Raw genomic sequence first — 14,921 nt, forward strand, 5'->3', positions numbered from 1 at the left:
GGATTACCGACTAGAAATCTCAGGTCAAACCGACGCCTACTGTTCCTTCCGCGAGGAACGCGTCCTCACCTACTCCACTCAGGAGAGCATACCTGATGTCAATCCAGTCCTCCAGATCGACTGGGCTTTCTGCCTAGGGTTACCACCCCTAGTGTTGGTTGATACTCAGAATATCATACCGATTCCCCTGTACAAAAATTTTGTACAAGTCCTGAACCATTCCTAACAACCTATTGTGTTCTTTAGAAATTAAATTAGGAATTGCAAGCGGAACTTAACATTATTGAATCCAAACTTAACTTATTTGTTCTTAGAGGTTTAGACTTGGATCACAAACGATACTTAACATTATTAATCCAAATCCACCCATGTTACAAATTCAATTAAATATTAATTTTAGAGATTGGCTTCCAGGTTAAACATGGCGAGGCACTAGACCTTCTTGGGTATGGGAGCATCCACCACTTCCTAGACAAAGCCTTTCATATTTAATTTCCTTATAGTAACCCTAGGTTTAACCAAAAGGAACAATCGAATCACAAGATCAAAAAAAATAAAAGAACACAAACTTGAATCACAAATTCGAAACCTAGAATCATATGCCTCTTGTGTTTGGTATTTCAAAATCTATACAAAGAAAATTAGTATGATACGGAATATAATTATTAGTTATACCTTTCTTTGTAAGCAACAACCTCTTGATCTTCTATCGTATTCCTCTTCTTATCTTGGACGTCGTGTGGGCGACGATCTACCAAGACGAGAACCACCCAAGCTTCCTTCTTCTCCAAGTAAGTTTCGGCCACCACAAGAACACCAAGAGAAGATGAGGTTCGGCCACCACCAAGCTCCAAGGGATGCTAAAAAATAAGACCTCATATCTCTCCTTCTTCCTTTAGCAAGATCCGGCCACCAACCAAGCTCCTTGAGATGAAGATGTCGCCAGCCAAGGAAGAAGAATCGGAGAGGGAGAGGAAGAGAGGGGCCGACCACCAACCAAGGAAGAGAGGAAATAATAGAAGAGATATTGTTATATGGTGAGGCACCTCTACCCTCTTTTTAATATTCCTTGGTCTTGGCAAATAAGGAAAGTTTTATTAAAACTTCCTTATTCTCTTTGCCAATGAAAGGAAAGTTTAATAAAATTTCCCTTTCAAACTATATATGGTCGACCACCTTAATCCCTCCAAACAAGGAAAGTTTTAAATACAAAATTAAAACTTCCTAATTTGTTTCCGAAAATTTTTAAATAAAAATTTCTCTTTTGAAAATTCCCTTCATGGTTGGTCATAAAAGGAAACTTTTATAAATTAAATCTCTCTATTAAAACATGTGGATGATTTATAAAAAGGAAAGTTTTCTCTAAAATTAAAATCTTCCTTTCAATTTAGAAATAAGGAAAGATATTAAATCTTTTCTTAATCTTTTGTAGAAACTATAAAAGGAAAGATTGAATTTTAAAACTCTCTTTTAAAATCATGAGGATGGTTACAAAAAAGAAAAGTTTTATCAAAAATTAAAATCTTCCTTTTAACTACAAATAAGGAAAGATATCAAACCTTTCTCTTAATCTTTTGTAGAAAACTATAAAAGGAAATATTTAAATTTTAAACTCTCTTTTAAAACCATGACTTCCATATAAGAAAATATTTTAAAAAATAAAATCCTTTTATTTTAATGTGGCCGACCACACCAAGCTTGGGTTCAAGCTAGGGTCGGCCACCTAATGAAACCAACTCACCTTGGTTTGGCCAGCCCTTGGGCTCCAAGCTAGGCTTGGTCGACCACCTTAAGGTGGGTAAGAAGGTGAGTATAATACTTTACAAATAAGAGGCTATGATAGGGACTGAGAGGAGGAATTAGTTTTGGTCTCCCGATGAAATTAATTTTCCCATGTTCACCCCGAACACCCAACTTAATTTCATCAATAATAATTCATACCACTAAAGAATTATTATTGAACTACCGCACCAATCCCAAATTACATTTTGGGCTCCTTCTTATCATGAGTGTGTTAGTCTCCCTGTGTTTAAGATATAGAATGTCTACTAATTAAATGAGTTACTGACAACTCACTTAATTAATATCTAGTCCAAAAGTAATACCACTCAACCTTATCGTCATGTCAGACTAAGTCCACCTGCAGGGTTTACATGACAATCTTTATGAGCTCCTCTTGGGGACATTATCAACCTAGATTACTAGGACACAGTTTCCTTCTATAATCAACAACACACACTATAAATAATATCATTTCTCAACTTATCGGACCTCTTGATTTATCAAACTAAATCTCACCCATTGATAAGTGAAAGAAATAAATACTAGATATATGTGCTTGTTATTATATCAGGATTAAGAGTACACACTTCCACAATAACAAAGGTCTTGTTCTTTTATTCAGTCAGTATAAAAGGAACTTGCCTTAAATGGTCCTGCTCAATACACTCAGAGTGTACTAGTGTAATTTTATAGTTAAGATAAACTAATACCAAATTACACTACGATTATTCCAATGGTCTGTTCCTTTCCATCTTAGTTGTGAGCTACTGTTTATAATTTATAAGGAATTGATAACATAATCTTCTGTGTGTGATATCACACACCATGTTATCTACAATATAAATTAATTGAACAACTACACTTAGCATATAAATGTAGACATTTGACCAATGTGATTCTTTATTTATAAAATAAATGTTTATACAAAAGTTAGGCTTTTAGTATACATTCTAACACCTAGGACCTAGGGTTACCACCCCCTAGGGGTTTTCACCTGCCTAACCACAGTTAGGACTGTCCTGCAAACTTATTCATACATGTTAGACAACAAAGAATCTTAACTTTGAATCCCTTTGCCATTATCAAAATTTAGGTTCGATCATCGGATGCTTCCCGCGTCAACATGGTCCACTTAATCAACCTCCCGGAGGCTTTTGGGTTGACAAGTACTCGACCCAAAATACTATTACTAAGTACCATGATTGGGTGAGAAAGGAAATAAGGACGCAACCTCCGAGCAGCTAAGACCAATCTATACGCTAATTTTTCGAGCACAGTGTAACGACAGTCGACTCCTTTTAATAAATGACTTAAAGAGTAGACTGATAGTTGGTTTATTGTGCATATTATTTTGGAGACCTTTGTTTTCTTTTAAAGCTATTTCATTGACAAATTGAGTTGTGATATGATTTTTACAATGTAAGATTGAATTGAGTAAATCACATTTGTTATTTGTAATTCATGAATTTCTTGTTTCATTGATGTGGTTTGGTTTTGTAGGTGACTCATGGGATTATTGAGCTGTTTTCTAGAGAGTTGGTATTATACAATCAATTTGGGAAGCTAGTTAATTCAACCAATTGGACTCATGTTATGTGGTTCAACAGGGCTCAACTTGGCTGAGCGCAACCGGATCAAGTCTGCATTTAAAAATGCAAAAATGGCACGATGAACAGCGGCTTCGCCACTATTCACCATGCCAATTTCTTCTTGAGAGAAGATCGCGGAGCCCCGTTACACTGTCAGATCTGAGATTCAAAGTTCTTCATCTCCGGCGAACGTTGAGCTATCGGCGATCGTCGCCCAAAGGTTAGAGCGCATCAGGCGGAGTTTCCCTGATCGTGATTCTATTTCTCGTGTTCTCCTATCGCGCTGAAGATTATTGGGAGTTTCCTTGATCTTTGATTCCCATATCCAACGAAGGCCTCAGTGGAGTTTTCTTGGCGTCTTCGATTCCACTGCATCCATCATTTCTTTTGTGACACTTGAATCAATCGAATTAATCGATTGGGTGAGCGATTTTCCAGTTATGATATTATAATTTCATCATGCGTTGGGTATTTCAGCCGATGACGAGCTTAAAGGGAGGTACCTAGGAGCTGTCAACGTTGATTGAACAAGCTGGGAGTTTGCTTTTCTTCGGAGATTGCTTGAAGGGAGGTTTTTAAGAGCATTTCTGTGTAACAACAGAGAGGAGTTTGCCCTCGGATTTGAGTTGTATCCCAAGAACCGCCCACTTTTTGCTCTAAATAAATATTTACTGGGGTTGAGCTTTAGTCCATATCGCCTTAAAGTCTGGCAGGTCTCTTGGACATCAGTGCATAGGTCGGTCATCTTGAGGAACTTAATAAGGATGTCGCCCACATAAACGTCCATATTTTGCCTAATCTGCTTTCAGAATACTTTGTTCATAAGTCGTTGGTAAGTAGCACCTGCATTTTTTAGTCTGAATGACATAATATTATAGTAGTAAGTGTCTTCAGTGATTATAAAGCTAACCTTCTCCTATTTGTCCTTGGCGAGCGGTTCTTTATGGTGCCCATGATAGGCATCCAGTATGCAAATTAACTTGTAGCCAGAAGTTGAATTTACTACTTGGTCAATTATCGGCAAGGGGTAGTAATCCTTGGTGCATGATTTGTTGAGGTCTTTGAAGTTGATGCAGATCCTCCATTTGTTTCCCTACTTAGACAGTAGGACTATGTTGGCTATTCAGCTCAGGAATTGCACCTCTCAAATGTAGTTGACCTCCAATAGCTTGTCTACTTCTGCATGGATGTTTTTATTCTGCTACGCTTAGAAATATCTCTTTCTCTACTTGATCAGCAGGGCTTTAGGGAAGACATGGAGTACAAGATCCATGACCGTAGGAGAGACGCCTGTGATCTCCTTAGGTTCCCAAGTGAAAATATTATTGTTATGTGTTAAACATGCAATAAGCTCTTCTTTAAGTTCCAGAGGTAGGTCGGCAGCTACTTGGATAGTGGCATCCGACTGGCCTTGTCGAATTTGAATCTCCTCATTCTCTTCATAAACTAGGGTAGGTGGTGCTTCCTGAATGGTGTTGACTTCCATCCGTTGCATCTTTTGAGCGGAGTTGGCTTTAGTTTTGTTTATATCAACATAGCACTTACGTGCTACTAGTTGATCTCCTTTAACTTCCCCGACCCGATCATCCACGAGGAACTTTATTTTCTAGCAAAAGGTTGAGACTACTGCCCAGAATTTATTTAGGGTTGGTCGACCCAAAATGACGTTGTAGGCCGAGGGTGCATCCACGACTATGAAAGTCAATCAACACGTCCTCATTAGGGGCTCCTCTTCTAAGGATATGACTAATTTTATTTAGCCGAGTGGCTGAACCTTATTGCCTGTGAACCCATACAAAGGAGGCGCCATGGGTTGAAGCTCGCTTGGGTCTATTTGCAGCTACCCAAACGCTTATTTGAAGATGATGTTCACTGAGCTGTCTGTGTCAATAAAAGTATGGTAAATGCTATAATTGACTAAACAACCTTAATTATTAAAGTGTCATCATGGGGTATTTCCACACCCTCCAGATCCTTGGGTTCGAAGCTAATTTTGGGCCCTTGTGCCTTCTCCTAGCTACAGCCAACCTCGTGAATCTCCAATCTACGGGCGTGTAATTTTCTTGCTCGGTTAGAGTCCCCATCAGTTGGACCCCTGACTTTCATGTCGATATCCCCGGGTGACATTATTGTGATTCTCATCTTGCTGTGTTAGGGGCTCTCGGTGGACTCGGACGGGAGCCTAGGCCCGATCTGCTGGTGGTGGGGGCGTTCTTTGGCGTTGCTTGACCTCTCGTTGGTCTCTTCTGTGCGAGCCATTCAGCCATTGATAAGGGAAACGGTTGGGAGATGGGGTGCGTTGGCAGAATCTTTAATTGTTGTTCTGGCAGTTTGCCAGATTATAGCACTCTCGAGTGTCATGAGTGGTTGACCGGTGGTATGTCCACCACCATCGCGAGACTCCCCGAGGGGGCTTGGGGTATCTTTCTCGCTCGACCTTCACATGCTGCATGGCCTAGGGTCGTGGTTCTTGACCAGAATTTCGGTGGTGGCTGTAGGAACATCGATGACCACTTGATTAAATTTTTTGATGTAGGTCCTGAGTGTCTCCTTGGGCCTCTGTTTGAGCGAAAAAGGCTCAGAGGGGCCTTCTGGTAACGATGACTACTGGCAAAATGATGAAAGAAAATCTTACGAAAATCCTTAAAGCAGTGAATGGAGTCCGCTGGCAATCACTTGAACCATCTTTGGGCTGAGCTGGCGAGTGTGGTAAGGAACACTCGACACTTTACACCGTTTGTATATTGATGTAGGAGGATGACATTCTCAAATTTGAGGAAGTAATTCTTAGGATTAGTTCACCCTGAGTATTCACCTATCGTCAGGGGCTAATAATGTTTTGGCAGCTTACCTTCTACCACCCCCTTAGAGAACGGGGTGCTAATATGCTTGGGAGAGCTATAAGTTACAGGGGCTTTTCCCTTGCGCCCATCTTGGATAGGTGCTTGTCCATAAGATTCTTGGTGTAATCCTTCTTGGCCCATGTACTTGGATGGCATATGAAGAGCGCTCGATGACGCAAGATTGGCGAATGAGATGCGGGAGGTAGATGGGAGGGGCCTTCCTCTCAAGCTCCTCTTTCCCTATGATGTGTTGTTGTCGACGCTATAGGATTAGGTGGCAAATTACCACTAGTAGCTGCTTGTTGTTGTTGTTGCACTAATTTTTGTGCTCGAGCGTTGATGTGCATCTCTATATCTTCTTGTGTTTAAGGTGATGGTGGTGAGTCGTCTAGCTTCTTCCATCTCTGATCTTTAGATTTAGGTGAAAATTCCCATAGACAGTGCTAATTATGATCCTGTTTGAAAACCGAAGAGATGACGCGCAGGGCACAGTGGCTTGATTGTTAACTGAGAGAAGACTTTTTACTCCATGGAGAGGCTTTTTTCTGATCCTGTGCACACTCAAACGAGCAAACAAAATGTCAGTACCCAAAAACCAGGAGAGAGTCCTTAGCGAAGGCCCTCCGACACTCAAGTCAGTACAATTCCAGATGGCGGATTGAAGAACAGGAGAGCACGTGCCTGAGAGAGTAAATTTTAGATGTTTACAGAACGTACATTGCCAACGGAGATGACCCATTTTTATATACCACATCTCATAACCTTCGCAATCATGAGGTGGCTAAGAATATTAGAGGTTGTTGGGTAATGGAAAGTGTACAACCTAGACAATGTGTAATAATTATCCGTTTACTTATATATATCTCTTTTGTCATTTATAACTTATACTATTGCTGAGGCCCTTGAAGGAATATGCTGTTATAAGTGGTTTGTTGATGTGATCCTTAAAAAAGATTCTAGCAGAATATTTTCTGACATGTGGTTGTTATTCTGAGGATTCTCTGCTCATGTTGTCGACTGAGTATATTCCGATCGGCCTATAAGGCCGGCCATCTTTATGCCTACCCTTGCATTAAGCTGCTCAGTTATGTTCTGTATAGTATTACGATCCATTCGAAAAATGATACGATGCATTGGGCGTGCTGCAATCTATTCAAGAAACCATATGACGAAATGTGTGTGTTGAAAATTCATTTAGGAATTAATATGAAGCGAAGTATCTTAGACTCAGCCGACCTTTTATCTTGCCAGGCATGTATAGAGAGATTTGTGAGAATAAGTGCCTTAAGCTTGACTGGCCTTTTATTTGGTCGGGCATGCATAGAGAAATTTATGAGGCTCGAGGAGGCCGCCCCTTATTCTGACCATACCTATGGCAGATCGATTGTGAGGTGGGTTGAACATTTCAGTTAACCTATACGGCTGACCATCTTTAAACCTGGCTAGCTATTGAGTCATCAGACATGCTGTCTTTTTAGTTTAAGAGTAAAGTACTAAACCCCTTATATTCGACTGACTTAAGGGTCGGTCGGCCCTCTCCCGAACGACTTGTAATCTGGTCCGGCTGGACTCGAGAGCCTTAGCGTTGGGCGAACAATGAAATCTGGTGGGGAATGCTCTCTTCCCTTGACTTTGATCGCCACATCACCTTGATCTTGACCGCCACGTTATCTTCTGGGTCCACTTGTTACAACCCGTATTAGCTAGAAATGAGATGAAATAATAAAATTGTTGATTACGTTGGCTTGTTTATAAAGGTACAATTTATAGATACATTATAAGACTTGTTCAATTGACAGAATAATAAATAAAAGAAATATTATAAGCTTTGTCAATTGACAGACTAATCACTGAAGGGAATAATTAATAGATCCTAATTTTATTTTGGTGCAACTATATTGAATGATTCTCTTTTACCCCCTAACAAATTCGACAGGAGATCTTTGACGTTGAGTTTGCTTGCTAGCTTGTTGAAACGTTGCTTGGGTAATGACTTAGTAAAGATATCAGCAATTTGATCCTCCGTAGAAATATAAGAAACCGATAATTGTTGAGTCACCACACACTCTCGAACAGAATGAAAAACTATTTCCACAAGTTTTGTACGAGCATAAAAGATTAGATTTGCTGTGAGATATGTTGCTCCAATATTATCACACCAAATTTTTGGTATAATATTTGATGCAAGATGAAGTTAAGAAAGAATTAATTGAAGCTAAATAATTTCGGATGTTATATTTAGTATTGCTTTATGATCCTGTCCGAGCGCTGAGTCGATGGACACTGGGGACGTGACACTCTCCGCTGTCTTCGATTGGTGATGTGGATCTTCGGCGAACCTGCAAAGAAGTCGAGCCGGGAGGGGTTTCCCGGCGACGACCCTCCGACGCTCAAGTCAGACAGTGGAGAAGGAGAAGAGCAAGGCAACGTTGAAGTCTGGGGGTCCTTATATAGGACCCTGGGGAGACGCGAGCACGCTTCTCAATGCGTGCGCACTTCCCCAAACATACCTCAGTAGGGTTGTGTCAGAAAAGCATGCCTAACGCCATTCCGCAATCGTCCGAGCATATCCCGGATGTGACGGTGGAAACTTCCACCGTACGATACTCTGTCCGCTCCGGCCGCCGACCATGCTGTTTGTCGGCGGCAGGTGTCTCGAGGATGAAGTTACCAGTTGTCCTTTTTGTCTCCTAGCGCTCTTACCTGTTCCCGGGCCGAGTGGACCAGTCGCTCAGCGCTCATGGCTTCCGGGAATGCGCATACCTCGGCCTGGGCGGAGAAGCCCGGCCCATAGACTCTTTTACCTTGAGCATCGGAAACCCGACCCGTGGTCGGGCTGTCTTTCGTCCGTTCCGGGAAACCCCTGGCCGGATGTCCGATCGGCCGGATGCTCAGTCGGCTCGCTACTCCGCTCGGCACGACCTCTGTCCGCTCGGCACGACCTTGGGGTTAACCTTCTTGACCATTGATCTCCACGTGTCGTTGACCTCCCGCCAACGAGGGTCCCCCGTCTTTACCACCGGATCACTTTATATTCTGTCTCAGTGCTTGAACGAGATACTATAGGTTGTTTTTTCGAATTCCATGAGATAAAGTTTCGTTTAAGAAATATTACATATCCACTGGTAGAGCGTCTTCTTTTATGAGAACTTGACCAATTCACATCACTATGGACATGTAAATTTTGAGACGATTGACGATATAAAAGCAGACCATGTAGAATAGTACCTTTAAGATAGTGAAGTATAGCCCCCAGGGCGTAGCACAAACGGTGGACGCATGACATATCTAGCGTAATGGTCAGGGGTCGATTATCAGGAACTGACGACCTAGGGCTTACCCCACCATGCGTCTGACGCCTGTGTACCTGCATGTCTCTCCCTCCATATCCATGGGGTCGGCACTAGGGGGGTCGTTAATGTAGCGTATCTATATTTTTAAGATAGCGAAGTATTCTTTTTACACCTTCTCAATTTTGTTCAGTGAGAGCATGCATGAACTGACAAGTACAATTTACTGTAAAGATAATATTATGGCGTGTGATAGTGACATATTGTAAGGCACCAATAATGATTCTATAGATCTGTGGATCAGACATCACAAGAGAGGATGAAGTTGCAAAGAAGTTGTTTATAGCAATAGGTGTAGAGACCGGACGTGCTCTATCCGTTTTAGTTTTTTAAAGAAGCTCAGTAATGTATTTACTTTGAGAGATGAGATAACCTTCTTCATATGGAATAAGTTCAATACCAAAAAAAAATATGAGCAATACCCAAATCTTGAGTAAAAAATTCTTGATGGAGAAGACTTAATAAAGTTACAATATCTTTGTGATCGTTGTCAATTATTAGGATGTCATCCATATAAATAAGAAAAAAATATCATAGATCCATTATTATATCTATGGAATAGAGATAAGTCAGTTTTGATTCAGAAAATCTTTAAACTTGTAATTAATTAAATATATAATCGATGAAATTATATACGAAGAGCTTATCAAAGACCATATAAAAATTTTTTTGAGTTGACAAATATGAGATAAAAATTATGGATAAATAAACTCATATGGTTGCACTGTGAATATAATTTTGAAAAGATGATCATAAAGAAATATATTTAAAATGTCTAATTATTATATAAGCTAATTAAAATTAACTGATAATAATAATTTGACATATATAATTTGACCGGGCCAAATTACTGAGATTCAAGCTGTTTAATTCTATTGTCCAAATATGCAGATTTAGTTCTATTCGGTTTCATATAGCAATAGCATCATCGACAACAACGTACTGCGGCCCACGGTGAAACTCCAGTCCTAGACACGGACCGTCTGCGTAGTACTTCTTGGAGTAATCCGAGCTCGCAAGGGATGCTTCATGACGACGGTAAATTCGAGCATCTCTGTCAGGTCTACCTCCTCGCTTTCGACCGCGGCTTTCCACTCGAACTGCTTCACCAGATTCCCCACGAAATACTCGAGGTGGAGCAGTGCGAGGGCCATCCCCGGGCACATCCTCCGCCCCGCCCCGAACGGCATCATCTTGATCTCCCGACTCCCCGTCAGATCCACCCCCTCGCCTTCCCCTCCAGCCAAGAACCTCTCCGGTCGGAACTCCATAGGCGCAGTCCACTCCTCCTCGTCCCACCCCATATCCGCCACCGTGAAATTGACCGCCGCGCCTTTAGGTATCAGGTGCCCCTCCAACACCGCGTCCTCCGCCGCGATGTGCGGCAGCACGAAGTGGCCGGGCGGGTGCCGACGCAGCCCCTCCAGGATCACCGCCTTCAGGTACGGCAGCCGGTTCTGCAGCACGTCCTCCTCGCTCACCTCGTGATTCTCCCCCGTTACCTCACGGATTTCGTCGAATAGCTTCTGCTGTACCCGCGGCTCCCTCACTAGGTGCGCCATGATCCACTGCAGCGCGGTTGCGGTTGTGTCGGTGCCGGCGCTCATGAACTCGGAGCAGAGGGATACCATCTCACTGTCGTTGAGCTCTCGTTCTCCTCCATCCTCCGGGAGCCGTACTCCCAGCAGCGAATCCACATACGAGTAAGCCCTTTCTTCTTCTTCTTCTTCTTTTTGTCCCGTACTGCGGTTGAGCCCCCTCCGCGCTTGGATCAGAGGAAGGAAGAGCTCCTCTTGCCTACGGCGCATGCCGATCATTCTATTCCACAGATTCCGGAACACGATCTTGGTGATTTGGGGAAAAATGGCGAAGACGTTAAGCTTGGGGACTAACTTGAGAAGATTCCTCTGCATGCTCTCGATGTCGCCGATGGCCTTCTCGTCTAACTTCTCGCCGAAGCACATGAGCACGAGCAAGCAGAACATGGCGTGCTGGAAACTCTCCATGACCACCACGACGCCACCGTCGGCGTCCGCCCGGGCTCGCAGCCGCTGCAAGAGTATCCCTAGCACCCACCTGCGGGACTCTGCGAAGCGCCGGATGCGGGCGGAATGGAGGACCCCGGAGGTCAGGTTTCGGCGGAGGAGGCGCCACTTCAGGCCATAGGAGGCCGAGCTGATGTTGTGATGATCGCTGGAGAGCAGGCGGGTGGCCGGGTTCGTCGATGGGCGGTCAGCGAAGACGGCGCCCTGGCGGATGAGCACCTCGTAGGCCAGGCGTCGGTCGGCGACGAAGACGGCCGGTGGGGAGGTGATGCGGAGCGCGAAGACGGGACCGTGATTTCGGCGAAGAAGGCGGAGATAGGGCTCGACTTCGAACGCGGAGCGGCGGAGCCACAGGATGGGCGTGAGGAGGGGGATATAGGTCGGGCCGGGAGGGAGACTGACGGCGTCACCGCCTGCGCTCTGCTTCCGCCGCCTGCTAGTTGATAGGAAGGGGAGAAGAAACCTGGCGGCGACGCAAAGGGAGAGGGTGAGGAGGAGGAAGACGAAGTCATCCATTGGCGGGATGTTGCATTCCACGCCACTCGCTGCAATTATTTATCTAGCTAATCTTGTCCTTGTGTGGTTGCCATTTCCAAAAATTACACATATGACAAACCCTTCAAATCTTGTCGGTGTGCGAAAAGTATGATTTTCAAAAGCCGAGTGGTCTTAAAAATACGGTAAATTTGTCTCCATCATAATGATAATTTTACATATAATCTCCATGTCTAAAAAAATATTATTTCCACTAACTACATATAAAATATTATTTGTTTCAATTTCCTCATCTAAATATTGATATCTAAATTATCCTTCAAATTTTTTAGGTACAAAAATTCTAAAATTAAGTATAAAAACTTCAAAAATGAATATAATTCTTGTTAAAGTCAGTACTTTATATTAAAAACCGAATATATTTTCTATCAAAATTGTCCCTCTTATTTTTTAAGTATAAAAAGTCTAAAGATAAGTATAATTCATGTTAAATTCAGCACTTTACACTATAATCTAGTACTCTATACTAGGATCGAGTATATTTTCTATCGAAATTAACCCTCGTATTTTTCGGTACAAATAGTCTAAAAATGAGTATAATTCCTATTAAATTCAACACATTAAACTAAAATCGAGTATATTTTGAGGTGAAAAAAAAATCGTACTCAATTTGATAAAAAATATACTAGATTCTAAGTTAATATACTCAATTTAAGAGGATTTATATTGATTTTTAGACTTTTTTATCTAAAAATATCATGGGCAATTAGGTAAAGATGTTTGACTGGGGAGTGAAAACAAAGATTTTCATGGATGAGAACTACATGCAAAGATTTATTTGTCAATAGGGACTGTATACAAAATTACCCTTAAAAATACGTGAAAATTTCAAATTATATTACACTTTTATTGATTCATTTTAAAATCCTTTTATAATTTAAACGAGAATTTATTAAAGCGCCACGTAGATTTAAGAAATTTTTAAATCACTTGCCATACATTACGAATGACAAAATGACTTATTGATTTAGATGATCTTCCTATTCTAACCCTCTTGTCAACTATATATATTTTAATTCTTACCTTCAAAGCATCTTAAGGGCATTCAAAAATTAAATATAAAAATTATTTCTACTCAATCCTTCTTTTCCTCTCATCTGTCATTTATACCATTTAAATTTATTTAAATTTATTTTTTTAAAATTTAAAAATTAAAATTAAAACTAAGATTTAATATCAAATCTTCCTTCTCCAACCTCTACTCTTTCATATAATGATAAATTCAAAGAAATCTAAATAGTCTAAGTCTATAAGTAAATTTTAATCAAAATCTACTGATCCTATTTGGAAACTGAGTCAGATGGACCGCCGAGTGAGTGGCGAGAATGTTGACTGAATCGCGACGTCCCAGAGGGGGGTGTGTTGAGATGACTTCTGTGTTGATCAAGTCTTCAGAAGTCCTCTGGTCAACGTTACCTGTAGCCAGCGACCGGGTCCCCCCGATCCCTGGTACCCCGAGGCTCGAGGCGGATCCAACGAACATATGAATAACAGACTAATAATATAATAATGAAATAAATGAGGGATGAGTATGGAAAACGTATCCTGGCCCAGGGGGCGCCCTCGGATGGGACGCGGCTCGAGTCGTCGGGGACCCGGAAGAATAAACGAATGGGAGTCGGATGTGGAGCTGGGTCTGGAGGTACAGAGCCGAACGCGGTCGGGATCCGGAAGACTAGCTGCAGGTCAGGAAACGAGATCAGCACGCAGGCCGAGAAGCGAGATTGGCACGCAGGCCGAGACACGAGATCGGCACGTAGGTCGACTCACAAGCCGAGACACGACACACAAATCAGATCAATGCAAAGGTCGAGACACAACACACACTCCCATTGACGCGAAGGCCAGGGCACAACGAACAGGGAACAGCACAAGATCAGCCACCATAGGGCCGTCCATGGTAGCTGAACATGTGCTTGGAAACAGCGGCAGGAGAGGAGGTTCCGGCGAAGCCGGTAGCGTGGGTGTGGATTCCAGCTGTCCATGTAAGGGGGAGGCGGTGCCTCCTTGGCTGGTTCTGGCGAGAGGAGGAGAGGGGGACGGCTCTGAGGCGACTCCGGCGAGGGGAAGGGGAGAAAGAGAGGGGCGGCTCCTGCGAGAAGTGCTCGGAGGCAGCGAAGCGGCTGTGTTGGCGGCGGCATCACGAGGAGGAAGAGAGGCGGAGTCCGCGGGGAAAAGGAGAAGAGGTGCCAGTCGGCATCGGCGTCGACGAGGAGAAGAAGGGCAGTAGTGGGTCTCTTCGGCGGCGGCGTCACGCGGGGAGGAGAAGGAGTCCAGCGGCGGTGTCGCGAGGAGGACAAGGGGAGTCTGACGACGGCGTAGCAAGGAGGAGTGGGAGAGGAGGAGAGGTGAAGGTCGGCGGCCGACGCCGACGAAGAGTGCGAGAAGAAGAAAAATGGCCTAGTTCTTGGGCGGCGGCGGAGAAAAAATGCAGAGGCCCCCAAAAAAGCCCCCCCCCCCCCTCTGGTCTACAGTACCCTAAAAGGGTGCTACAGTGATTTGACCAAATTGCCCTCCCCTTTCCTCCTAATTTCTCCCATGTCCTTAACACATATCCACATCATCTACTAATAGACATAAAATTTTTTGATTACACTCATTCAAGTCTTATTAGTTTCTGAAATGTCAAGGAGTTCAAATGTGCCATCTTTTACTATTTTCGGCCTTCCCCGATAATGTCAGGAAGAAAACAAATCTTCAACTAGAACGCTTGAGCTTGGACTGCTCTCAGATCAGGCCCAATGTGATCCTAAAGTC

At 42.9% G+C, this 14,921-nt stretch overlaps 1 protein-coding gene across 1 annotated transcript; it reads right to left on the reverse strand.

Moving 5' to 3' along the window:
• Positions 1–10,415: 10,415 nt before the first annotated feature.
• On the reverse strand, positions 10,416–12,162 carry LOC122016378 (cytochrome P450 89A2-like). Its single transcript, XM_042573657.1, has 2 exons — positions 11,458–12,162; positions 10,416–11,382 (listed from the first exon to the last, which is right to left on the reverse strand). Exons 1-2 carry the CDS (start codon positions 12,123–12,125, stop codon positions 10,533–10,535), a joined length of 1,518 nt encoding a protein of 505 aa, XP_042429591.1. The 5' UTR covers positions 12,126–12,162; the 3' UTR covers positions 10,416–10,532.
• Between the last annotated feature and the right edge of the window lie 2,759 nt (positions 12,163–14,921).

Source organism: Zingiber officinale, chromosome 8B, assembly GCF_018446385.1.
Source record: "Zingiber officinale cultivar Zhangliang chromosome 8B, Zo_v1.1, whole genome shotgun sequence".
Taxonomy (NCBI): Eukaryota; Viridiplantae; Streptophyta; class Magnoliopsida; order Zingiberales; family Zingiberaceae; genus Zingiber; species Zingiber officinale.

What these genes read in the sequence shown, in the direction of transcription:
- LOC122016378 (XM_042573657.1), bottom strand. Translation starts at nt 12,125, where the DNA reads ATGGATGACTTCGTCTTCCTCCTCCTCACCCTCTCCCTTTGCGTCGCC. An exon ending in ATGCAGAGGAATCTTCTCAA is followed by an intron (nt 11,383 to 11,457) that starts GTTAGTCCCCAA and finishes TCTGTGGAATAG; the next exon opens with AATGATCGGCATGCGCCGTA.